Raw genomic sequence first — 24757 nt, forward strand, 5'->3', positions numbered from 1 at the left:
GTTTCCATGCCCAACAACTTTCGACTCACAATGATGACCGATCCTTTGGCACACTTCACCTACTTCGAATATGACGGCCTTGACCACCATCCAAGTCGGTTCCTCATGACTTCTACCATGATTTCTGGATATAACTCCCCGTTGCGGGAATGTTCGACATTCATGGACGATATCCACCGACATGCGCTCTTGAATAACGTAGTACACTTGTAGGAGGACACGCGTAGAAGTGGAATTAGGGCACCAATTTTGACTTAAGCGCAGAGAGCAGGGAGGCAACCTGCGTCCTGAATTTCTTCGTAACCAACTGGGCCACAATCCGGCCGTCTCTCCTCATTGATCCTCCAAATCACTATTCAGCCTTTCATCGTCAATGGAACTGTGGAGTTCCTCTTGAGTGAATTCTCAGAAGTAGCTTGCCGCAGTTCGCCGTGCTAAACCCCTGCCCTTCAACTTCTCCCCAAAGAGCTCCTTGCCAGCATTACCCTGCCCGGATTTCACGGGGAAAAGCTCTTTAACACCTCCGGCATTGCCGCTGCTCGCACCTTTGATTGTAAAGCTGCTTTCAGCTTCGGCTCTGCCTTTGATGCTTACGCCGCTGCTCCCTCTGATACTAATCTCTGCACCATCGTCACGAGTGATTCGGTCCGCGAGACTTTCCCCGCCTCGTGGAGTGATGCGATCTGCGAGGCTGCCACCTCCTGAAGCAGTAGATAGTCGACCAGAGATACGATCTGCAAGAGAGGGACCGCCACTAATGCGCTCGGCGAGGCTGCGGGCCCCCTCGGAGCGGTTATCTGCGTTCGTGAGAAAGCGGTCGGGACTAGCGTCGATTGCCCCGGAGCGGCGATGATGGGATTTGCGGATTTTGTCGGGGAAGAGCTCTATGCTGCTCGAGTGGGAGTGTGTCCCCCCTCCACCGGCAGACAACGTTCCTGATACAGAGGTCTTGTTGGGGAAGAGCTCAACTGTTGCAGCAGGACCAAGGCCAGTGGATTTCGTTGCGAAAAGCTCCTTGCCAGCATTCTTGTTGGCCAGTCTTGGGGGCGTAAGGCTGCGTTGTCGGATCGGCGGACGACGTCGTACCGCATCCGCGTCACTACCAAAGCCGTAGCGACCATCTCCGTCTGAAAAACGTATCGGTGACGCGCTGCGATCACGCAACCTACCCTTTTCACGCGTGGTGAACAGATCGCGATCATTCCGCCTCCCAAACCTCACTCGTTTTCTGCGATCATCGTCATCTGCAGATTGCGTGCCGGCACCCGGCTCATCGTACATGTTCTCGTCAAACGTGTCCTCGTCATGCCGTCTCTTTCGTTCTTGCTCATCGAAGCGCATGCGCCTGTAGTCGCCGTTCTCGACATTGCCCCTGATCCTGTCCCTGCGTTCACGAAACCGCTGTTCGCGGGGATCTTTGTCCGGATTCATCAGGTAGAATTTAGAAGCCTCATGTGCACCCTTCTTCTTAACATCACTTGTGGTCGCCTGTCTGATCTGCAATTCATGGTTCTCGACTTCACCCTCGGGCGACGTAAGCTGAAGAGTTCGCGCTGGCCTTAGGTCTAGCGTGTCCAACTGCGTAATATCAACCAAATCGGTGTTTGTGAAGGCAACCAGCGCCTCAGAAGCCGCGCTCGCGGAGTCGTATACGAGATTGGCAGAAGTATCATCGATCCATTCTATGCGCTGAAAGTGTGGAGAGTCGAAATACGTGTTAACATAATTCTTGATCTGCTGGTTATCGAGTCTGTCCAACCCACGAATATGGACCTTCTCAAATGCGATATCGCCTGCGCCTACAACACTGCCATCGAAGGGGTTAATCTTCGCGTTGGAGGTCTTCTCCGTTGATTCAGCTTCGTGGGCAGGAGCCTGCCGAATACTTGTGAGTTGCTCATGTTAAGATGACGGCTCCTGGACTGGTTTCACCTCTGGAAGCTCTTCATTATAGTTTTCCTCCGGCGCATCAACCGTCAGGTCAAGATCCATATCCATATCCACATCCATCGCGATGTTGATGTAAGCCTGTGGAGGCTCACAGAACGTTTCGGGAGCGTAGCTGTTGGATTCTGGTTTCCAATACGTTCCGATTGCGTTTTGGATAGCCTGCAACTATAAGCGGATGTTTTCTAGTGATTGGATTGCGTGAGTTGCTGGTCACAGAGTTGCAAGTTTGACTCTGTACTCACGCGGTGGAGACTCTTGGAAATAGAGGCCCAGATCGGCCCAGCAAGGGACCTTGCTCGCACCCGTTCTCCCAAAAGCGGGTTGCACGTGCGGCTTAGTAAGACGTGCTTCAGCCGACAGAGCCAAAGCATCCCTGTCTTGCACCAAGCAGCGAAGCACTTGGATGATAATTACTATCTCGTTACTATAGCTCACGCAGAATAGGAGCCCAGTCACAAAACCTGATGCTTTTATAACCATAATCTAGTTCCATGCGTGGCAGGACCCCAGCAGCGTTCGCTCCGGCATATTTGAAAACATGATGATCCTGCCCCGTGGCTCTCCACTTTCGATCTCTGAAGTCGTCTATATTCTGACAACAGCAGACCCAACTTGGGACCTTTTCCTCCCGGTTTTCATCTGAATTTGCAACTCTCTAGCTTTGCACAAAGGCACCAGAGACGACAGTGAATGATTACAGCCGCCCCTGCGGTGCTTCTCATCCACTGGTCAAATTTTCACTGTAATTGCCGTAACAGAAGCGCATATCGATTGAAACTTGCGTGGAACATATATATCAACCTCATTCAGAGGAGCTCTTTCCACTCATTACAACGTAGCCAGGAAAAACAAGTCCGTTGGATGCAACGAAGACGATGGTTGAATTCAGTCCTGCAGCCTTAAGTCGGGACTTTGCGAATCATTTGCCACGGTTCGTCGACTGAGAGAGCAGCAAAATGCAGGATTTGTTCGAATCTTGCGATTCGTGTGATTCTCACCTTTTGCTAAACTGATTAAGTCCTCCTCTGCAGATGAGGGCATGTTTTTCTATTGAAAAGCAAAGCTACACGGACAAATATGAGCAATGAGACTAGAGAGTGTGTGGTCGGGTCTCTGAATAATTGAACGTCGTCGATAAACGTGAAGAGAATCTTGTTGTAGCACCTGCTCTGCCGGTATGATTCCATCCTTAGACTGAATTTGCCAACGTCCATATGGGCATTTGAACTCTCAGAGGTTCTAGATTGTTATAGAAAGGAGAGTGTTTCGACTTGTAATATTGGCCATAACCCCCGATTTGACTGTAAAGCGGGATAAGGTGGAAGGGGACTAATCAAGAGTGTGGATTCGGATATAGAAGATCTTCATACTGTTTATGGACACCCGAATGACTTAGACCGTTTTAGACGGAGGTTAAATCAACGTTAGTGTTTTGATGGAGATTTTAATTACTCAAATCATGGTTGATTGTGGTATCATTTTCCTATTCCTCGTCTACAGAGGGAAGACAACAAAGGTCGAAACAAAGTAAATTACCAAGCATCGCCCCACGCGTCGTCATCTTCCTCAACCTCCTCTTGTTTCTTCTCTACCTTCGGTTTCATTGCCGCGGGACTCGCTTTCTTAATAGCACTAGTAGAATTAGATTTGGCTCCCAACGTTGGCCGGGTAGCGCTCGCTGCAGTAGATGACTTTGTCAGTCCCTTGGGTAAAATTTTGGCCTTCTTCTTAGCGTCTGCTTGCGCACTTAACCAGCCTGAGAAGTCAGGTTCGCCTTTATCATCGAAGAGAGCCGAGGGTTCCTTCTTCGATGTTGGTTTGGATGGAGGAGCTGCGAATGGATCGGCTGTTGGGTCTTCCATGGAGCCCCACGCATCTGCTGCACCGTTGTCCTCGCCCTGCGTATCACCCCAGCTTGCATCGAAATCGTCGTCGTCATTCTGGCCGGGTGGTGAAGCAAGTGGATTTGATGAGGTATTTGATTTTAAAGTGGACGGGTTGAGACCGGAGCTTACTCGAGGAGCGTTAGCCGATTTTGTTGCAGCAGGCGGCACGCTACTCGCTCGCGGTTCGGATGATGTGACATGTGATGTTCCGTTGGAAGGCGTATTCGAGAACGAGTTCATCTGGCCACTTGCGGTGGCAATCTTGTTGGTAAAAGAGGAGATGGCCCACCCCGCCCATGAAGAGCTATCACTAGCAGGAGTTCCCATTCGTGGCGTCGCACCCGTTGCTGCTGTGCCTGACGGAGGCTGTACCGTTTCGGGCAACGACGCTGCGTACCGGCGTATTCGAGAGACGTAAAGATCGAAAGTTTTGTTTGCCTGGTCACGAACTAGCTTCTCCTTGTCTACCAGTGCGGGGCATATGCCTGGCAGAATCTTTGTAGCGCAGTCTTCATCACTGTATAAGTCTGAGGTGGCTGCCAGAGCCATCAATGCAGCATTTCTGGCATGCAAAAAAGGGTCTCTCAAGGCTCGACCGAAAGCGGCCGTCAGGACTTTGGTGCGTGAGCCAGATCCCAAATTTCGTGCTATCTTTCCAAGACAGATCGTTGTATTTGTTCTTATACCAGGCTGCTCGTCATTTGCAGTCTTAGCGAGATGTCGCAATAACTCGCCATTGATTGTTCGATCTGAAAGTTTTGGCACTACCACAAGTACAGCTTTGACTGTCTGCTCTCTAACTATGGGAGCAATATCCGAGAAGCCAGTCACCTGGAAGATGTCAGCTCATATGAGAAGAACTCTTGCGGATTGTCGTACCATCTGTGGGAAAATATTGTTATTGATCGTCTTCTGCGGTAGCCTATCGATCATCAAGTGTAAATTATCTAATAAACAGACTCTCAAAGCTCGATCTTGATTAGCGAACAGTCGCACAATTACTGGTGCAAGCTGTTGTTGATACTCGTCGTCCGATAATTTTGCACCAATCTTGAAGATGACTCCAAGAACTTTGGGCCCACCGCCTCCGTACTCGACAGACTTGAGTAGCTCAGGTAGGATCTTCATTTTGAAGAAGTCCTCTGGAAAATCCTCAGCTACATCGTCCAGTTGACTTGACCCCATCAGCTTCAAGGAAAAAAATGAACAGCTATCTATTGACTTACGATAAGAAGGTCTCTCGCTCTTCTTCTGTTTTCAGGCCGAGATGTTCTATTCCATCCGTGATGCTGATCAATGGAGTCTCAAAAAAACCTCCCACGCGCTGCCCCTGTTCCAAAAACGCAGCGACGGAAATCCTAGATTTCGGATTGGCATTTATAAGTCGCCTGTAACTCGGTTGAATCGAAGAGGGGATGCTCTTCGGGGCACTGAGCTGGTCACCGCTCATAAAGCTCCCATTAAATGACTCATACACCAGAATTCCAAAATCGTACGCATCAACTGCTGTTAGGGGGTGCCTCTTAATTGCTTCCCAACCAGTTTTTACGACTTCTGGGGGAGAGTATCTGCCACCGTCTGGAACGAGATTGCCGTATGTCTATTCTCGGTCAACAATTTTCCTTCTAAAGCGGAGCAGATCACCCACATATATCACTGCATCGTCCTCTTTCAGTGAGCTGAGAATTTCAAACCCTGCTAGCTTCCACTCGCCGCTTTCACTCGTATAAACCGAGGATGCTCGCACAGAGCCATGGACGGAGCTTGCTTCCGAATTTATGAAGCTCAGCGTCTTCTACACTTGAATTTGAGTATCTGCAGACATCATGAGATATCGAACAACGTACTGCGACCGTATATAAACCCCACTTGATTGTCTCTTCTGTCATGCTTTTCCTACGCAGGTGCCATGTCAAAGGTACTATACGTTCTGTCGCGATGTATATATGGGTGTCATTCTGCCATGACTATCAGCGTTTTATGCCCGTAAAAATGACACAAGTCATGCCCACTTCCACCGTGTCAAGTACTTTAACGACTCCAGGATGTCGCAGTGTGCGCAGCTTCCGGAGCGCATTTTTTGCGAGGGGTAGCCGTGACCTATCCGCGTTTATGTCGAAGGAAAAGATACTACACTTTGCACCATCATCCTAGATATTCGTGTTAGTAGCGACTTTGTACATGCGGTCTTGTCCGCAACTTACTCGTTTCGTGCCGTTATGAAGTGTCCATATTGACGAGTCGATGTCAACGCGGTCCTCGAAAGAGAAAGGCAAAGAGGAGCCTCTAGCTATTGCAGACGCCGCGACTGACTTTAAAAAGTCCATATGGCTTGACTTAGCATTATGATTTGTCGGGAGCGACGCAATATCGACGCTTTGAGTCGCAAACACCTAATCGATACCGTAGACTGAGGTTAGCTAACCCTATTGGGAAAATGTATATATATCTCCAGTCAACTAACAATATCTTCAGCCATTCATGACCATGCCACATATCTGGCTCGAGGGTTTTTTTTTTAAAAAAAAAAAAAATAAAGCGAAATGGATTTGAATGATGCATCAGCATGGGATGACTCTGAACTCATTAACACTTGGGATGAAGCACTTGAAGAGTACAAAGCATGACTGAACATCTCCGGAAATGAAGACCGTTATCGCTAATAATCTGCAGAGATATCATAGCATACACCTATCTGGAAAGCGCCTCGATGAGGTTTTAAGTAAGGAGGAATGGGAACAAGTTCTTGCGTATGTAAGCAGTTGTTTAATTGCAGCTTGCAGAAGAGACTCATAGTGCTCAGTCAACGACGGGCGCTTCGAAAAGGAGCACATAACCGTACGGTACGACATGACCAGGATGGAGATGCTCAAAGCAATATCGATGTAGACGAAAATGAGAAAGACATGTCCATGTCACCCGAGCGCGACATTCCGATCGAAGTTGCTATCAAACAACAAGAACCAGTACCGCAACATGACGGCGATAGCCCAAGTAGAGCCCAAGCACAACCTGACGCGCCTACGGGCAGTCTGCATTCGAGCTCAACGTCACATGTACCGCTTTTACTCGGAGGTAGGTGACAAATATTTGTTTATGTGGTTGCATCGCTCATGCCGCTCACAGTACAAGACGAGAACCTGAAAAATCTGCTCATGGCGTGGTACTACGCTGGGTATCATACCGGTTTGTATGAGGGAAGGCAACAAGCCATGAAGGAACTGAGCAAGGAATCATCGAAAGCTTGACCTCAAGGCGATCATCATGATCATTCTTGAAACGAAGTTTACAGGCAGTTTTTCTTTCTAGGATCTTGCCCTTCGGTGCTGTGTGCATGTCCAGTTGTGTATGTGATCTGTTGCAAACGAATACCCCAAAGCACTCCAAAATTGTATGTCAATTCAAATGCATGCTTTGGTAAATGCTGATCCTCGTAGATATAGCAATCTGTCAGTGGGCTTATGTTCAGTTGGTCGATTTGAGACAAATCGTCTTCAAGCAATAGTTGTAATGCGGCAGTGGGTACGGCTTAAAATACGAATGCGACAGCGGATTTACCACAATTTTAAGCTTAGTGACAGTGTTTTTTTTTTCTCGTGCAGTAGTGTTTGCGGGCGTGGTGCATGTTTTTGTTTCGTGACGGATCTGCGACACAACTCGAGACACCAAAGCTCAGGTTAGAACTAGGCACGGATGAATCGCGAAGCGGAAGGCTGATGCATTGCTTTCGCTCTTATATCATCTTCTGCTATTATTGCCGTCCATACCTTTCAATGGGTGTGGCTGTTTGTTCGATCGACTGCGATTCACTTAACGATCGGATGGGTTGCGTATTCCAGCATAACTACTGCATCGTATGTGTTGCGCGACCTGCCCACTGCTTTTGGGACACTCTTGATTCCCCACACTTCGTTACTGTTCGATTTTTCTAGTCTGGATCTCTCTTAATTAAGCAATTGAATTTTTCATTACCGCTGGACGGCATTTGATATTGTAATCTCTATTCGTCATGTGGTTCCATTTCACATTGCTTATGACAGTATGGATCTCAGCTGTGCTAGCACAGAAGGCTTCAGCAACAGCCGTGGCTGCCATGGAGACATCAATGCCAGTTGATTCGCGCATCAAACAGGTATATAACGAACAGGGTTGAACTCAGCACGATCTTACTTTACGCAGGTCATCGTAGGTGGCTTCCAGCCGGCGGCAACGCCCGGAGGTCAGCCCATACCAGTCATGGCATTTACACCAGAGACGGTGACAGCGGAAATCGGTGATACGATCCGTTTTACCTTCCTTGGTAATAACCATAGCGTCATGCAGACATCGATGGAAGCACCTTGCCAGGCTGTAGCAAACGGCTTTAACTCGGGACTCCAACCAAACCCAAACAACGACCTTGCCACGGCACCAACTGTGGATTTGGAAGTGAAGGGGCCAGAGACGTTGTACATGAGCACTCTAAGCACAGAGAGTTGCGGAGCGGGCATGGTGCTAACGATTAATCCACCACTAGAATCTCAGCCAGGCAACCACACCGCGTTCAAAGCCGCAGCCATTTCCGCTGGGAATCCAGGAGGAAGGGTAGCAGCTATCGTCGCAGCGACGCCTGCTTCTCAAGTCGGGAGTACAATTAGTGTCCAAGTAGGAGGCACAGCTTCGCAGACAAGTGCTGCAGCTGCAGTGGCACAGTCTGGCATAGTTGTTCAAGGCACAGGACGCACGAACAACGGACAGCCTTGTGGCTGTTCGTGTTTGTGCGGAGGGAGCGCATCGCCACCGTCCGGCGTGGCTGCAGGCAATTTCGGAGGCGTTGTTGGTGAGATTTCCCCGGACCGGTTGGATGCGAGATTGTTTGAAGCATGCAATTTTAACAGTGAGTCCAGGTCAAATGCCCGCTGCCGGTATAGCAGCCGAGGCCGTGGCGCCGACAAGTATCGGGGCGATGAGAGCGGCATTCGTGAGTGGACATGATGAAAGGCGGCTCCATTGAAGCTGGCGTTGTTTGATTTAGGAAACCGTTGTAGAGAGTACTGAGCGTCGAGTGTTCACGCGCCAGAATGGAAAGAGAATTGCGTTGTGTGACCAGAGCGCCGTGCCAGACAGCCAGGATGCCCACCTCGTCGATGCGGCAATCGCCAAGCAACTAGAACGAGATCCTCGCCCTTTAGGGCCAAATTCCCCTTTGCACCGTTCGTCTTGCCAAGACTCGTGGGTGAACGTCAGGCTATCGATGAAAGACAACCAAAGCCATTTATCGGCCAGAACATGTACCTCAAGGCATCGCCCAAACTCCGCGACACGGCCGATTGAACCCACGCGCTTGGGACCTGGCCCTTTCGATTGTCGCAAGGCGGCATTTTCAATCGATCTCGCATCACGCAGGTTGCGTGCGGCTGCATCAAGGCGCGACGCTGCTCCGCCAGCGTGCAATGGCAAACGTCTTCATTGCTCGGAGCTGAGAACGTCTGTTGAAGAGAAGCTGCAAACTGCCTGCCTGGTCACAGCGCGGTGACTTCGGCGTGATTTTTTTTTTTTTTTGGCTCATTGTGCGTCCACAGTGGCATGACGACCGAGCTCGCCGTTTACGAGAATAGGCGCAAATATGCCACCACGCAGTAGCTAGTCGATGTCTCATCCGCCTACCTCATGATACAGGAGTGTATTTGAACCCCACGCTAAAATGCTCGTCTTCAGAATGTACAATAGCGAGCCAGAGCCACCCACAATGTGTCTTGCAGCTCGCTAAACATGAGATTCGCGGTTGTTTCCGCACCTTTGCAATTTGCATTGCTTGAGATTCGGAGCCAGCCAGTCTTTCGAAAGGACCAATGCCGATGAAGGAACGGTCGCCCGTCACACGAGAAGTGCCATCATGCGGCTATGGCGCACTGATCCGCTCCAATGGTTCTTTTGACGCTACATTTTCATCGCTTATTTAACTACCTACTGTACGGAGATGTCTATGATTGTTACCTGCCGCTAGGCACGACTCCGCCACCCCCTCCGATTTTGCTATCGGCCTTAATCAAGACACCGAAAATACGAGCTCCGTACTCAATTTTTGGGCCCAAAATTCATCTCCATTTTGAGCTTCTTGATCTTTCTCATGATTTTGGACCTTCGTGGCAGAGATACGAGAAAATCTCATTGCATCGGATCGATGTCAAATGTTGAATTGCCAGCTTTTTTAACTCTTCGAGATCGGTCGGCTGTTCCGTTTCAAATCAAGTCTGTTAACTTGACACCGTGTGCAACATAATGACAGCATTGGAGCCCATCAAGTCATCTGAAAGCCAAATACTGCCAAGCTCAGAACGAAAAAGTCATCAGCACCGCCTAGAGAGTGACCTTCAGAGACGTCTCGACTCGCTGTCCATGTCCAGAAGAAGAGGCTCTCGGTTTAGATTCATCACCCTTTCTTCAGTGGTGATTGCATTCCTTTCCATCATATTCTTGTAAGTATCAGTCATATTGTTCCTTTGCCGACGTTATGAACTTGGGCTGTTGAGCAAGCACTATATAAAACTCGAAAATGTGCGTTCCTAGAATGATAAAGTGGTTTCCTTGGCCACATCCTATAACTGCAAATTTTTGTTTCCGAGAAATAAGACTGACACTACAAAAAGATTGTGGGAATTTTCGGCTCTTGTGTCAGTACATAGAATTTATCCGGTCATACCACATAACAGCCTCACCACCATACTAGCTCAATGGCGAGAGCCGCCTTTCAACTTCGAGAATACTCTTCCATGGCTACCAGATTTCAGCTCTGGCGTCACGCCAAAGCCAATACACTCCCATAACGACTACGATCGAGATATACCTCTCTTCCGAGCACTTTCTGTCGGTTGTACAGGTGTAGAAGCTGATATTCACTATATTGATGGTGATCTGTTTGTCGGTCACAGAGTTCAGGACCTGGAACCGATGCGAACTCTTGAATCGCTTTATCTTGATCCCCTGATGAGCATCCTCCAAGCGCAGAACCAGAAGTTGCGTCAAATCAATAGCTCAGCACCTTTCATTGGTGTCTTTGATGACCAACCGCAAGAGTCGCTAGTGCTCCTCCTCGACTTTAAAACAAATCCTGAACAAGCTTTACCGGCGGTCTTGGACAGGTTGAGGCGCTTTGAGGATGCCAAGTATTTGACTCGCTGGAACGGTTCAAACCTCGTACAGGGACCCATCACAATTGTCGCATCGGGCTTCATGTCTTGGCGTCCTGACCTGCAGAATCAGACCCACGGAATTGTCTTTCTAGATGCGCCGCTTGATGATCTCGCCGACGAAAGAGCCACATACGACATATCCAATTCATTTTACGCATCTGCTCCTTTGCGTCCACTCGTGGGTAGGATTGGTCTTTGGGGGATGAGTAGAGCTCAATACAATAAAGTTGTCGGCCTAGTAAAGCATGCACATGAAAGAGGTCTTAAGCCTAGATTTTGGGGCACTCCGTCTTGGCCAATGATGAGGCGTGACGAAGTATGGAAGCAGCTTGTGCGTGCAGGAGTGGGGATGCTCAATGTTGACGACATTAGATCTGCTTCACTTTGGAACTGGAATTGGTGCAATACACCGGGATCTCGATTTTGTTAAACAGGGCTGTCTGATTGCATGCTAACGATAGGATCTTTCGTATTAAACACGTAGGGCTAAAAGCATGTTAAGAGTCCTACATCTAACGGTTATCCTCGCGTATAGAGTTTAACGAAGCATTAAGAGGCATTGTATGATTACTGAAAACCCGAGCAATGACTTAGAGTGCATCTTTTTTTTTTCAGCTCTTGATCTCTGTTGCATATTACATTTATTACATGACGAATATACACATTTAGTACCCAGCCAATCCATAGCCGTAGCCGTAGCCATAGCCATACCGGCCAGTTGATGAGGTTGATAGCGGGCTACTGTCCACAGAAGCGCTAGTAGTAGAACTAGCATAGACGGCGACAAGTGATGAACTTGATACTGTAGCTGTGACATATGCTCTGTTGGAGGGGGTGTAGCTTGAGGTTGCAGGCGAAGAGTCCGAGACAGTTCTGCTAGAGATCACGGCAACGGTAGGAGTTGTTGTTACCGATGATGGATTTTTAGCGGGCCAAGTTAAAAGTGTAGAAGGCAAAGGGACCGTGAAGGAGGCGGTCGAGACGGACGATCTTGACATTGACGCGCTGGAAGGTGGCACGACACCGGCCGGAGATGATGACGATGCTATCTCGGGAACGGACAAGGTTGGCGAAGTTGATACAGCTGGACCGGAGGTTGTAGAGGAGGCAGCTGCGACTGGAGCGGTGCCGAATGGCAAGCAGGTGTCGGGAAGCGGCTCTTGCAGAGAGGCCAGAGTGATTGAGAACAGCGGGTCGCTCGCTCCATGGCTGGGGCTGTGTGCGTCGAGGATCAGATCGGCACCATAGCTTGGATTGAGTGCCAGGCCGTCGGACGCGCCACAAGTTCCACTTGCTGCTACACGGAGTCAGGATCTCTTCTTTTGATTCTGGCCGAGTATACTGTAAGGCACGTACCTGTCACTGTTTGAATGTCGGCCTCAAGGTAAGGAGCGATTCCGACGCCGAGGTCGAAGCCGGTGCTGAACGCCTTCGCCGCCAGTTCAAGCTCGGCCTTGACGAATAACTTGGCTGTGCCAGACAAGTCCGCGCTCACCGTAAGTGGTGTGGTCTGTACTTTTGGAGTCCAGCCACTGTGTTCAGCACTCGCGTCGAAGATATCAATCGTTGCAACGGCAGAATCGTCCAGACTATAAACGACACCTGCATCGACTGTAGCCTGCCCCTGGAGCGGACCGACAGTCGCCCCTACACTCAAGACAATCTCAGGGCCGATGTCGAGAATGCCAGCAGGAATCTGGATGCCCGCAAGATTGATCCTCGAAAGCGTAAGGCTTCCCGTCTTCGGTTCGGTGATGTTGGCACTGATTAACAAGCTTGGTGCGACCGTCACGGCGACGCCTGCAGGGTGAACGCTCATCTCCGCCTTCTTTGGTATCAGGAGGACCGTTTCTAGCCTGAACTGGAAGTTGAACGAGCCGGCAGTGCTGCAGTTGCTCATATCGACTGTGGCCGTGACGGCATCGGATATTGGGATGGTGACTGTATCGACGGGAAACTTGTGGTTGAAGTCAAGAGCTAGGTCTTTGTTGTAGTCAATCTCTCCGAAGCCTCGTTTCTGCAAGTCTCGGGACGGCATGCCACCTACGTTCAGATCGTAGGTGTGAATCGCTTCTGTCCAATTCTGAGCGATCGCTGCCAGGTGGGCAACGTTGGCATCTTCGTCGTACGTGAGGGACGACACCGTGAACGGCTGCCTGTGGTCGTCGTTCCATCCACAAGCACCTCGCCCTACGACCATGACGAAGGTATGGTTGTCGTCACCGTTGACCCAGTCCCAAACTGCCTTCGCGTACTCGAAAGTGTCATCATCACGGAAGGCCATGTCGATTGAGGTCTCTGAGCAGTTGACCGACGTCAACATGCCATTGAATCGTTCCATGGAAAGTATGTTTTCTTGGTTACCAGGCATGTAAACGGTCAAATTACCGAGAGCAGCCTGATTTCCATCTGACGCGCCCCAAAGAAAAGTCTCTTGTGATCTCAAATCCAAGCAGCCCATGGGATCCCCCCGCTTCGAGTATCTCAAACCATCGTTATGCGGAAGTTCGTGGAGAACGAGGGCCGTTGTATTGCTTGCCACAAAGAGCAATAAGGTCACGGACGTGACGAGAGATCGAGAAGTGACCATTACGGATTACGAAATGTGATTTCTACTAATGAAGGAACGGATGCTTGCTGGAAAGAATGGCTAGAGCAAGATGCTCTATCAAATGAAGGACTAGAGGAACACCGACACTCAGCGGCTTGCCTATCGAGACTTCGTCCAGTTCCTGGAGCATTTATATCCTTCGACAAGCACGCATTCCAGACCGCGCCCAGCGAGAAGCCCAGCAAGGCTGAACACCTTTGCCAAGTCGCCGCAGTCTCAGAGAGGGCTGCTAGCAGATGAGTGCAGAGACCAAGCATCACATACAGGCTCACCGTACACGGGGGGTTATGGTAGGTTCTTCACATTCGGGCATCTCGACGCGGGTTGCATTGTTGCAGGCCTGTAATAATGCCCACGCTAAGAGGCAAGAGCGATTCCAACACGGCCACGCTCGTACCAATAGACTTATGCAAACGACCTCTCTCGTGGCCAAGTTAGACTGTGATACCTAGCCACAGCCAGTCATGCCGCACAATGCACATGGACAAGAGCATAAGTTGGCGACAGCGCCTTCTCCTTGCCAAGCACGAGGACCTAGCAAAAGGTGACATCCGGCCATGCTCCTTGGCCTTTAAGAGGTCCCTCCTCAGATAGACACACCGTCGATGCGTACAGATCTGGACAGACTAAGGCGACGAGCAAGCACCCCGACCCGCTCCTGTCATGAAAGGACGGAGCTGCATTCGATCAGGGCTAGCGGATGCACCCGCAACAGGTTCTGCACGTGCTTCGAGATGGCGTGCACGCCATTGGTCAAACGGGCTTGGAGCTTGGGATTCAGATCGTCGTTGTGCACGCCAATAGGATGAATTAGGCAGGTGAAAGCTGTTCAACCCCGGACAAAAAAGAAAAGAAAGAAACCCGGCGAGCGTGAAACAAGGACTGGTAGTGAAAAGCTTGAGAGGTGGTCTGCGTGAGAGTATGAAACAAACACGAGGTCACCTTTGATGTTTGAGGCTAGCTCGTTGCCCTTTACCGTCATCCGTTCTTTGTAGTGCTGGATAATCCAAGACGTTGATCAAAATCTGCGGACCTTTTCCGCAAGTGACTAATCAGAAACTCCTTTCATGCTTTGTTCAGACGCACAGGCGTCGTCATGCCATACTTCGTCCATATTGCAGCATGAACTGTAAGATTTGCCGATCAGGCTTCCGATGACAGGGGAACGTCATGCCATCGTGAATGGGACAGTTTATGCGCGACACTGTGGACCTTTTGCAAGCAAAGATAGTACGACTACTTTTTTTTTTTTACTTTGTTAATATTAAGTAGCAACCAAGCACAAGGCTAGAGCTGCGCTCAGCGCGTGGAGGAGGGACATTCTGCTAGCCTGTTGGTATTACAGAACACTGCCGCCCGACTTATCATAACCCATAAAAAGCATGGAGATGTTATCTGGGAAGCTGCTACCTCATCATCCTTCCTTTGCGTTCCTCATTCGACGGCGCGTGGGAAACAACGCCGGAGAGAACATCACAAGCCGGTCCGCGTGGCCCGTATATAACGTAGGGTGGTACGCTCTGATTTTGAGTTAGCCGGAACACCATTTTGACAACGCGAAGCGAAGCATACTTTGTTAACAACGGAGTTGGGCTTGATGTACGCCCCATCTCCAATTTCGAGTCTGCCATTCGTAATCATGTCCTCCTCGGGCTGCACGACACTGTTCGCACCAATATGCACGTTCTTTCCAATGTGAATTTCAAACGCGCGGGCTTTGCCATCCATAGCTGCACCAGCACGGGTAGCTGGATCAAAGGGTAGAACTTTTCCCATGATCTTGACACCAGGTCCAATGTACGAACCATTGTCAATGTGCACAGGTCGTGGATCACTAATGTGACAACCGCCCTCGATCACTACATCCTTTCCAAGGGTAATATTATAGCCATATTCACACCTGAAAGGCACGTCGACCGTAGCATCTTTTCCTACCCTCACCGGCCCCGCGGAGTGAGGTGAATCAGGGGTTAGAACATTGCGGAAATGCCGCATACGTTCTGCGCGACTTGCGTGATTGTTGTTATTGAAAGTGTACAACGCCTTGGCACACCTCTCACGATCCTCCTCTAGCTCGGTGCAGAAGGGTGAGTAAAGCTCGCCGGCATGCATTTTCTGGCGCTCACTGCTCATGTGTGGTACGCCATTAAAGCCAGTCATTGGATTCATCTGCTGCGGAGTATTGCGCAACGCTTGTTGTGCGGTATGAATGATGCCGGGACTGGGCTGCATGCCGTGGCTTGAGGACATATTGTGCATTCCAGAAGAACTCATAGAGCTCAAGGGGCGGTCATATGAGTCGCGCATAGCCATGGAATTGTTATGCATCGGGAGACCATGGACTGGGTCTTTGTCGTTTCCGTACCCACGATGGGAAGTTGCGTAAGGAGAATTCGGCCAACCGTTTGTGACAGTTCGATCAGAATCATCGTCAACTGTTATAGCACGAGATCGCATATTAGGTTGTATTGGTGTGGACATGTCCATATATTGCTGCGAATCCGTTCTCGGCGTTGGCCTTCTCTCTATTAGCTAGAGTCATATACTCGTCGCTATGGTCGTTACCTCGGATGCAAATTCCCGCTAAACTCTTGCAAGTCCCGAGAGGTGGGTTGGACATGTGAATTTGGTGGTAAAGGTTGTTTGTTGGACTTCATTTTGTTCTCTGGCGGCCACGAGACTTTGGGTGTGTAGCCCTCACACTTGAAGCCGCCTCTGGTGCAATTGTTGCCTCCGATGTGTCAAAAAAGGGGAAATGACATCGATCAATTGAAACTTACATTCAGGTTTCGCCTCGTCGCATTTCTTCTTGCGTCGTCTGCAGGTTTGGCAGCCAGTTTTGGTTCGATTCGTGAACGCCTGTCTGTGTCAGCTTTGCTATACCTCGCAACATCGCAAATAATTACCCTCTTGCGCTTCTTTGGATCCATCTGCACACCTGCGTTTGTCGTGATCAGTCCAGTGGCTTCATCTTTGCGGTAGCCAGGCCGCAGGCCATTCGAACTCTGCGAGTTCTGCGCCGGGGTATAGCCATCATGGTTATACTGCTGATTCTCACGCTGGATCGGGGCGAGCATGCGCAGCTGTTCAGCTTGTTCGTCAGGCTGTTGGGGGTTCCACTGGCTGTCTGCGTTTCCTGTGGCTGACCGGGAATATGCTGTGGCATCCTGCATCTGAGCTTCAGGAGCCTCATGAGTTGGTGTGATAGAGCTGCGCTCGCTTCCTCCAGAACTACGAGCCTCGTCAACATCGCTCGTAGAACGTTTTCGCTTGTGATGACCGTTCGTTGGCGAGGTGTTCATATCATGTTCGGGCTCATTTGCATGCTGCTGAGGGAGCTCGCCCTCCACGGCAGACCGATGCGAGAGCTCCCTTGGAGGAAGAGACACTTGCTCACGCGAGCCATCTGTGGCCGAGGTTTTCGGTACGGGTGTTGGCGGCGAGCCACGACCGTTGACGGCGGTGAATCCGCTCATGGTCCCTTCTGTCTCAACAGGCCGTACTTGGCCACCCATCTGAGTAGGTGCTTCTGACGGAGTCGCTGCTGCTTCTGGCGGGCCCTGCGACATGCTACCTCCGTCCGATGTATCTGGCTTTGGACTTCGCGAGATCTTCTTCTTCAGAGTGCTGCCCCGCGGCTTTGGAAGTAGGTAGGGAGGGGGAGGCGGCTGGCCGGCTCTGCTTTCACAACGGCGTCGTCACAGATGGCGCTGCCGTGGTTCGGCAGTGCCTGAGCCGGTTTTTATGACACGCCTATACCGCGATGCTGCCGCGCTGTCGTCGCTGCTCTTTGCTCTGACCAAGCCGGAGGCCGATCGGCTGGCGGGTAGGCGGCTAATGGGCGCGCTTAGGTGGCGACGTAAGCTCCCTTAAATCGCTTCGTTAGCCGTGTGGCAGAAGTCGCAAGAAAGTCCTGAGCAACGATCTCGCAAGCGGAGAAGGAGTTCTCGCGGGCGCACCGAATATTGAGCACACAACAGTGTTCAGCGTCTACGTGGCGCAGGGCCGGGCAAGACGAGCGCTAACCGCGTCAAAAAGATGTGATCCCGAAACTGTGGATAAACGGGCTCAGATGAGAGGGAACGACCATGAGCCTGCAAGCGGGATCCTGCAACCAGCAAAGAAGAAATGAGAGCAGAGGGAGACAGGTGAGAGAGATGTGTCTGGGAGGGGAGGATTGAGCTGCTCGCGCTACGACGAGCAGCGGACGATCTTGTGATATGCGACGTGATTGGCGGCCACTGGGCGATAACGTCTCCTCCAAGCGCCAACTGCGCAGGTCCTGGCCCCGAGCAGCGCGCCAGACGGCCAGGATGAGAGCCGCCGTTGCCCGCGACGAGCGAGTCTGGGCGGCACACACGCCAGGCCCGGCCGGCCCCCGTCGTCTCTCTCACAGCCCCAGGCGACGGTCACCAGACTGTGACCCAGCCGGCTCCCCAACGTGCCAGGACAGCTGGCCTGGACGTCCGCGGCCACGGCTGCGAAACACGCAGTCCACGGCCGCTCGCGGACGCTGGTTGTCCAGCAGCCCGTCGGCAACGCTAAGAGGCGACTGCATACGAGCAGAGCGGGAGGGCGTCCAATCCTCGCCCGGCGAAGCACTGCCTGGGCGGGCGGCGCAAAGGCAGCGCAGACGAAACCGCCTCGACCGTATCCGCGCGGACCGCTTGAAACCCGCGCTGCTGTTGGCAGAGAATCCCAGTCGGGCCGCCGTCCTGTACCACGCTTGCCTGCGGGGTGTTTTCGCGGGCGCCTGCACACCGCTCCTTGCGGCCCGTCGCTCATGACGGCCGCCCGTTCGCTGCGTGGTCTGCAACGCTGGGTCGGGATGTGCGACATTGGGAGGGAAAAATCCACGCATGACGAGGCACATCCGCGCTCGCCGGCCATGACGGCGACGCACCATCACACAGGCTCGCTCACCACAAATGTGCCAACAGCGCCGTGCCGTCAGATTTACGTCCAGCAGCTGCGCCGTCTGCGTGACATGCACCCGTTTTCCCGCACACACACACACGCTTCCCTACCCAGTCCCAGACGCGGAGGGGGGGGACACGGGCAGGCCACAGCTGCTAGACGCAAAACTTGCGCACTTTCACACGTTCAAGCGCCGGCAACCATGTCGGCGAATTATTGGCGACGCCTGTCCTAGCTACGGCCCACGACAAGGAAACAAAGCGATCCTTCCCTCATTACCGTTCTCCTGGGCCGAGTGGCGACGTCTTGTGACTTGGTGCTACCAGGCCTGCCACTGCCGGCGGCTTGTTTTGGCTGTGCCAATCGTGACGATCCCATCTGGCATCGCAGACGCGCCCGCACGCGCTGAGGACCTTGATTGCCGCCCACCCCGCGCATGTGCAGGAAACAAACAGCCTCTGCAAACGCAAGGCGCGATGAGTTGAGCGTCGCCTGAGATGAGGAGAATGGTGGGAGGAACAAGACTCACGTCCCAGGCACTGCCCGCTTTGCACGGACGGATTCTCGTCCTGCCTGCTCGGTGGTGCCGTGCTCCCAACTCCTCTGCAAATCCGATTTCTGATCCTTGCAGTTCCAGGTATGCAGTCCGAGCACAAGGCGCACACTGACAGGACACGGCACCGTGTTCACGCTCAAATGGTTGCGTGGCGACGCTGCTATTGGACTGGCAACGTCTCCGCCTCCCTTGTTCACAATGCGCACAGCAACCGAGACCCAACTTAGCCCGAAGGATCCAAAACGAAAGGATCTAAATGCTCATCGATTATTAGATGGAGAGGAGCATGGGGTGGCGATGGTGGCATGAATTTCTTTGGGTCCACGGCTTCCGAAGGATCGCCCGTTGGTCTGGGGCGGCAACTCCACCAGAAGCGAGTTGTCTTGAATCCTTCAGCCTTAACGGAGCTGTCAAATGAATTCGCTGGGCTCGATATCCCGAGACCACTAGCGCCCAGAAACTGCACATTGCGAAGCGCTTTCAAACTAGCCGTGCATGACCTTGCAGGACAAGCTGTAGTCAGCCAGTGTGCGATCGGCTGCGTTTACCGCACACCTCCACGCTTGTGTTTCGACGGCACTTTGCAGAAACAGAACAAGACTAACAAGTTCACCGCGGGTTGAGCCAGTTATCTGAGGCGCTCATATCGACAGGCGTCGAAGGCGGGAGTCAGCTAACCTCTGGTTTTTTTTTTCCTTTTTTATGGCTCGTTTATGCTACGGCGGGAATGAGAGCGCCGAGTCACCATGTTGCTGCGTCAGCCGCGACACCAATGGGCCCTCATTGCCTGCCGCGACAGTCGCGGAGTACTATTTCCACACGCAGAAAGTGGAATCCTCAGGCCGCACAAGGTGTCCATTTCGCGCTTGTCACTTTGAGACCAAACAAAAAAAATGGCACAACTTGCTGGGTTTTTCGTGCTGCATGCTGGGGTTAGTCGTCGAGCAATGCCCACACCACCCTCATGGCTATGAGTACTCACCATGCTGTTCTTCGAAGTTTGTTGGAGTCGTGGTCTGGAGTCTGTGCAAAGACTAACGGCGCGCGGCAGGAGCACGTGGGGCTTTCCCATCTTATGTAATCCGGCCGCTGTGGGGGTTCCCCTCCGTCGCCCGCCAGCTCCCGTCCAAGAGAAATGTGAGCCTTACGGCTTAAGGCACCGAAGATCGTCCGCCCAAGTCACCCTCCTGCGACCACCACCGGCTGCACGCAGCCCTGCCACACAAGCGTCATCCTCCTCTCCTCATCCATCACCACCCCATCGTTGTCATCTTCAGCCTTCTTCTCCCGCGTTCTTAAAATGCCTCACCTACTCTTCTCCGGACAAACTTGCGCATCCGCGTGTTTGTTTCTTTAAATTGATCATCCCACTATACAAGCCCGCGTGACACCCTGGCCTAGACTCGCCCAATAGTTCCCTTCTGCCGTGCGAATTCGCCAGCTTTTCCGGGTCCGCACAACCGAGGGAGCTCAGTACCAAGCTCCAGCCCCAGACTCGAATCATCCCAAAACAGCCACTACTCGCATGATTGTCGTGGTTCGGTGACGTCTATGTCTTCTTGTTCTCCTTCACGTATGTTCTTCGGCACTCTTCCATGAAGAGAGGTCTCTTTGATCATGTCGAGTTTCGGCCGCCGTGAGCTTGCCGCTCATTTGAAGAGCGCGAGCTTGCTGCGCCGTCATTCTTCCCTCCCTACCGTACGACGATGGGCGAGCACCGCCTCCGCTAACAGGCCGCGGACGGCTATCTTCTTTCCTGGTGAGCTTCTCCGATAGGCTACCGAGCTTATGATGGACAGAACGCTGACGCAGATTTGTAGGACAAGGTGTGCAAAGAGTAGGAATGACAACGCGCTGGGTCGAAGCCTTCCCACAGACAGCCAAGCCTATCCTGGAGGAAATTGACGATACTCTTGGGTTTGGGTTGACGAAGATCATTGAATGCGGTACAAACGCCGAGCTCAATGCCACTCAGAACTCCCAACCCGCCATCATGGCCACCTCGGTTCTGCTACTGCGAATACTGGAACGAGAGTTTGGCTTCGATCTTCCAAAACGTGTGGACTTCACTCTAGGCCATTCTCTCGGTGAGTTCGCAGCTCTGGTTGCCGGCGGATATCTGGAGTTCAAGGACGCCTTGCTCATGGTTCGTCGACGCGGCGAAGTCATGGCCAAGATCTCGAGAGAGACTTGTGATGAACATGGCGAGGTTGGCATGGTCGCCTTAGTCTGCGAGCATGAGGACCACCTTCAACCTCTTATTGACGCCATACATGAATTCACCGCCTTATCCACCTCCGGCTCAAAGTACGACTCAGTTGAGGATGTCCCACCGGTTCAGCAGGTCGTGATTGCGAATGTGAATTCCAAGAATCAGATTGTCTTGAGTGGATCCATCGAGAGGATTCACACTCTGTTAACACATCTGAGACAATTTGGTGGCCATGATCCTCGTCATGTGCGACTGCATTCCGACAGCCCTTTCCACAGCCCACTTATGAAGCCCGCGAAGGAGTTTATGCGCCGCTATCTTGAAAAGCCCTCCGTTGTGACCGGCGGAGACATCATCAAATGGCCTGGACTTGTTCCTTGTGTATCCAATGTATCGGCACGACCATTCAAATCGCGCGAAGAGCTCAAGGATCAACTGGCGCGCCAGGCCTCGGAGACCGTACGCTGGTGGGACTCCGTCAAGTACCTAGACAAAGAAGAGAAAGTCCGGAGATGGATAGGCATCGGCCCGGGCAAAGTCGGACGCAACCTTGTCGGGAAAGAGGTAGGCATGAAAGGCCAAGTCAAGGGCGGGGGTGTCTGGGGCATTACCTCACCGCTTGAGGCAGAAGAGTGCATGAAAGCGCTCGACGATACAGAGTACGCTGCGGATGAAGACTAAATCTAAGCACGTCCGATCCACTAAACATTTCTTCTATCAGGAACTACAGTGATTCTGAAGGTAGCCCTTCGACTGCTGCTGATGCAGATGTAGCCCCAAAACGAAACGTGGAACGTGGCAGGCATACTGCTGCTTATGTCTTTAACCCGGCGATCGTCCAGCAAATATGGCCCCCTCCACCATGTGCAAATTTCGATCTCTCCGGAAGTGCAAGTCAGATATCATCTCACCCAGATCGCGACTTTTCTCACAACGACGCAATATTCAGACCCGCATCTGGGCATGTCAGCAACACTGTTCCTGTGAATTGAGCATTCTCTATATCAACATACCGACGGCAATTCGTTGCCCAGTCATGGACGTGTTTTCGGCAATTGAAACATACATGTTTGCACAGTCATCTAGATACGTCTCGTGCTTCAGAGCGGCCTTGTCTTTGACGAATTCGATCATGCTCGGGGGGTATTTGAGTCCCCATTCCGTCAAAAGAAGACCGGGGAGAATTGCATTAATTCTAACTTTCGAGCCCTGCGTATTTGCGAGACAACGCATGAGATGCAGTTGCGCTGATTTCGTCACCGAGTACGCCATTGACGATCCAGACAGAGATGTACCAGCCACGGAGGATGTTATCAGGAAGACTCCGCCTTCAGGATTTTCATTAAATGTGGGAAGAGCTTCGCGGAGAAGCCACATCTGTCCAGTCACATTTGTGTGCCATGCCTGCTATTTCGTCAGTATTGACTTGTTCATTGATATCTGGGCGTTCCCTTTTTATTTGTCACATGAAATATTTCTTCTCGATCTTCTCGAAGAAGCATTACGTACTCTGTCCCAGTCATCTTCACCCAAAGCATCCAGATCACCAAAGTTGGAAAATTTGGTGTAGCCCTGGAGTTCCAAAGTTAGCGTTGGGAAGACGAACGACATCCATGGAAAAGGATCAAAAAGCTTTGCCATGAATTGTATAATATATATCCAATCAGGACGGCAGGAAGGGGTGAAAATAAAAGCAAACATAAATGTCAATGAGCCATGAACTTACCGCGTTTCCAACAATAATGTCGAGTCCATCAAATTCTCTGATAGTCTCGCGGACCATATTTTTGCAATCACTCAAAACGCCACCGTCACCTTTGATAACGATCGTCTTGACTCCGTACTCCTTCTTGATTTTCTCCGAGAGCTCCTGAGCCGGCTTTGGTCGGGAGTAATAGTTGATGGCGATATTACAGCCTTTTGCGGCAAATTTTTCACATATCAAGGCACCAAGCCCTCTGGGAACAGGTCACCGACGGAACAACTGGAATGTCACGTTGCCAAAGTCATACCTAGATCCAGCCGTGACCAGGACGTTCCGATTCTTGAGGTCGTACGGCATCGTGACCAGATGCAGAAAGAGTTCACGTCAATCGCGACCGGGGGGGGAAGGGGTGGTAGAAAGAAGTGTTTGGACAGCGTCGGGTCAAGCGGGTGTAGAAAGCAGAGATTGCTCGCGAGAACCCGCCAAGCAACGTTTGTATGACCCAGCAAAAAAGAAGAGAGGACTCTGACGCTCACCTAAATGGGCGGTAAACTTCTTGACCATGTTTAGGATGTTGAACCCCGCTTCCACGTGATGAACAGTTGTTCCTCGGGTTGCCGGGTAAGCACGGGGTGGATGGTGAGCTGGAGTGTGAGCAGTAAGCATTAAGAGGTAAATGATTGAACTTTGCTCGCTGTCTATATGCTAGTTATATTCTTTGTATATGCTATCTATATTCTATTTATACATTCTTTATGTACTGTCCTCCTACTATCTGTATACTGTCTACATGCCAGCTATATACAGTCGACTTACTGTCTGCATAAGTTGATTCTTCGCGTGGACATCGCAATTGCGAGGCGCATGATCTGCGAAGCCAGATCTCGGATGCTCTTTTTTTATAAAAAAAAATGAATGTCTCGTTCAGATTCTAAGTGTAAGAGTATTGAAGCCCTTGCGCCTGACAAGTAGACTGGTGGCGAGACAAGGATAAATCGCGATGAACAGTCGACAAGTCCAGAAAGTACCCCCAATTCGAAAGAGGATGGCTTTTTTTCAGGCCTTTCTAGTGAAAAATCCTAAGGCTACAACGCTGTGGTTATCCTTCAGTCGTCTGAAAACAAACAAACAAGAAAAAAAAAAAACCTATTGCTTTCCGTGCTGAGCAGACTAAACTTGGCATCGTTCGGAACAGCAGCGCGAGTTATTGCTAAGGATCCACAGGCATCGTCCTGTCAATCGATTCCTACTTGGTGATGTTCTCCAGTGCCATTTATGATCTCGGTTTAGTTAGAGATTATACTAAATTAACGAATGCAAAGAAAACTCTGAACTCAAGTTGTCGACATCGTGCTTTCTTACTTTCAACTCCGTCGAAATCCACAGCCGGCCGGACTGTTTTGAGACAACCAAAGTCAGAGGGTCATTAAGAACACGGCGTGTGCAATTAATCCCACTAGGCATTGTGAATTGACGCATCGCGTTGTTCTGGGTTAATCGCTCCACTATGAAAGTTCAAAGTTTTTAAGACCGCCAGTGGACTCGTATCTTGTGCAACGGCACAGTTTACACGCGAGCAGTGAAAAAATGGGCTAATTCGCATGATTATGTCTATGTTACTGATTCAAGTATCACATACCTGCTGCCTTTGCCGGTCCTCCCTGCGTACTAGTGTTTTTGAGCAGCAGAGGGCAATTTTCATAACATGACTTTTGCTCTAGACTTGAACGAGTTCATTTCCCGAGGTG

At 51.1% G+C, this 24757-nt stretch overlaps 10 protein-coding genes across 13 annotated transcripts; 5 read left to right on the forward strand and 5 right to left on the reverse strand.

Moving 5' to 3' along the window:
• Positions 1–8: 8 nt before the first annotated feature.
• PV09_03778 (uncharacterized protein) lies at positions 9–2193 on the reverse strand. The gene is made up of 2 exons (XM_016357022.1): positions 1933–2193; positions 9–1875 (listed from the first exon to the last, which is right to left on the reverse strand). The coding sequence occupies exons 1-2, from the start codon at positions 2008–2010 to the stop codon at positions 406–408; spliced, it is 1548 nt and encodes a 515-aa protein (XP_016215111.1). The 5' UTR covers positions 2011–2193; the 3' UTR covers positions 9–405.
• A 959-nt stretch (positions 2194–3152) lies between these two features.
• PV09_03779 (uncharacterized protein) lies at positions 3153–6191 on the reverse strand. Its single transcript, XM_016357023.1, has 7 exons — positions 6041–6191; positions 5849–5986; positions 5684–5794; positions 5485–5631; positions 5063–5436; positions 4716–5010; positions 3153–4667 (listed from the first exon to the last, which is right to left on the reverse strand). Exons 1-7 carry the CDS (start codon positions 6161–6163, stop codon positions 3483–3485), a joined length of 2373 nt encoding a protein of 790 aa, XP_016215112.1. The 5' UTR covers positions 6164–6191; the 3' UTR covers positions 3153–3482.
• A 134-nt stretch (positions 6192–6325) lies between these two features.
• PV09_03780 (uncharacterized protein) lies at positions 6326–7530 on the forward strand. Its single transcript, XM_016357024.1, has 5 exons — positions 6326–6457; positions 6510–6586; positions 6640–6911; positions 6963–7227; positions 7274–7530. Exons 1-4 carry the CDS (start codon positions 6380–6382, stop codon positions 7082–7084), a joined length of 549 nt encoding a protein of 182 aa, XP_016215113.1. The 5' UTR covers positions 6326–6379; the 3' UTR covers positions 7085–7227; positions 7274–7530.
• Positions 7531–7845: 315 nt separating this feature from the next.
• On the forward strand, positions 7846–8829 carry PV09_03781 (uncharacterized protein; the record flags this gene model as incomplete). Its single annotated transcript, XM_016357025.1, has 3 exons — positions 7846–7968; positions 8016–8655; positions 8723–8829. 3 exons carry the CDS (start codon positions 7846–7848, stop codon positions 8827–8829), a joined length of 870 nt encoding a protein of 289 aa, XP_016215114.1.
• Positions 8830–9563: 734 nt separating this feature from the next.
• Positions 9564–11625, forward strand: PV09_03782. 2 transcript variants are annotated; one of them, XM_016357027.1, is made up of 2 exons: positions 9564–10373; positions 10466–11625. In XM_016357027.1, the coding sequence occupies exon 2, from the start codon at positions 10767–10769 to the stop codon at positions 11436–11438; it is 672 nt and encodes a 223-aa protein (XP_016215116.1). In that variant the 5' UTR covers positions 9564–10373; positions 10466–10766; the 3' UTR covers positions 11439–11625. The 2 variants fall into 2 exon arrangements, with proteins under 2 accessions (XP_016215116.1, XP_016215115.1); XM_016357026.1 differs by having other exon boundaries at positions 9564–10294.
• A 48-nt stretch (positions 11626–11673) lies between these two features.
• Positions 11674–13705, reverse strand: PV09_03783 (uncharacterized protein; the record flags this gene model as incomplete). The annotated part of the gene is made up of 2 exons (XM_016357028.1): positions 12365–13705; positions 11674–12305 (listed from the first exon to the last, which is right to left on the reverse strand). The coding sequence occupies exons 1-2, from the start codon at positions 13596–13598 to the stop codon at positions 11674–11676; spliced, it is 1866 nt and encodes a 621-aa protein (XP_016215117.1). The 5' UTR covers positions 13599–13705.
• Positions 13706–14852: 1147 nt separating this feature from the next.
• Positions 14853–17898, reverse strand: PV09_03784. 2 transcript variants are annotated; one of them, XM_016357030.1, is made up of 6 exons: positions 17579–17898; positions 16526–17487; positions 16400–16478; positions 16185–16350; positions 15192–16137; positions 14853–15139 (listed from the first exon to the last, which is right to left on the reverse strand). In XM_016357030.1, the coding sequence occupies exons 2-6, from the start codon at positions 17186–17188 to the stop codon at positions 15026–15028; spliced, it is 1968 nt and encodes a 655-aa protein (XP_016215119.1). In that variant the 5' UTR covers positions 17189–17487; positions 17579–17898; the 3' UTR covers positions 14853–15025. The 2 variants fall into 2 exon arrangements, with proteins under 2 accessions (XP_016215119.1, XP_016215118.1); XM_016357029.1 differs by having other exon boundaries at positions 16526–17898.
• Positions 17899–18867: 969 nt separating this feature from the next.
• On the forward strand, positions 18868–19801 carry PV09_03785 (uncharacterized protein). Its single transcript, XM_016357031.1, has one exon. It carries the CDS (start codon positions 19398–19400, stop codon positions 19713–19715), a length of 318 nt encoding a protein of 105 aa, XP_016215120.1. The 5' UTR covers positions 18868–19397; the 3' UTR covers positions 19716–19801.
• A 523-nt stretch (positions 19802–20324) lies between these two features.
• On the forward strand, positions 20325–23057 carry PV09_03786. 2 transcript variants are annotated; one of them, XM_016357032.1, is made up of 3 exons: positions 20325–20851; positions 20913–21963; positions 22026–23057. In XM_016357032.1, the coding sequence occupies exons 1-3, from the start codon at positions 20710–20712 to the stop codon at positions 22294–22296; spliced, it is 1464 nt and encodes a 487-aa protein (XP_016215121.1). In that variant the 5' UTR covers positions 20325–20709; the 3' UTR covers positions 22297–23057. The 2 variants fall into 2 exon arrangements, with proteins under 2 accessions (XP_016215121.1, XP_016215122.1); XM_016357033.1 differs by having other exon boundaries at positions 20913–23057.
• On the reverse strand, positions 21991–23540 carry PV09_03787 (uncharacterized protein). Its single transcript, XM_016357034.1, has 5 exons — positions 23317–23540; positions 23031–23262; positions 22814–22876; positions 22318–22708; positions 21991–22261 (listed from the first exon to the last, which is right to left on the reverse strand). The coding sequence occupies exons 1-5, from the start codon at positions 23364–23366 to the stop codon at positions 22233–22235; spliced, it is 765 nt and encodes a 254-aa protein (XP_016215123.1). The 5' UTR covers positions 23367–23540; the 3' UTR covers positions 21991–22232.
• Positions 23541–24757: the final 1217 nt, after the last annotated feature.

This window comes from Verruconis gallopava (assembly GCF_000836295.1).
Source record: "Verruconis gallopava strain CBS 43764 unplaced genomic scaffold supercont1.10, whole genome shotgun sequence".
NCBI classification, from domain to species: domain Eukaryota; kingdom Fungi; phylum Ascomycota; class Dothideomycetes; order Venturiales; family Sympoventuriaceae; genus Verruconis; species Verruconis gallopava.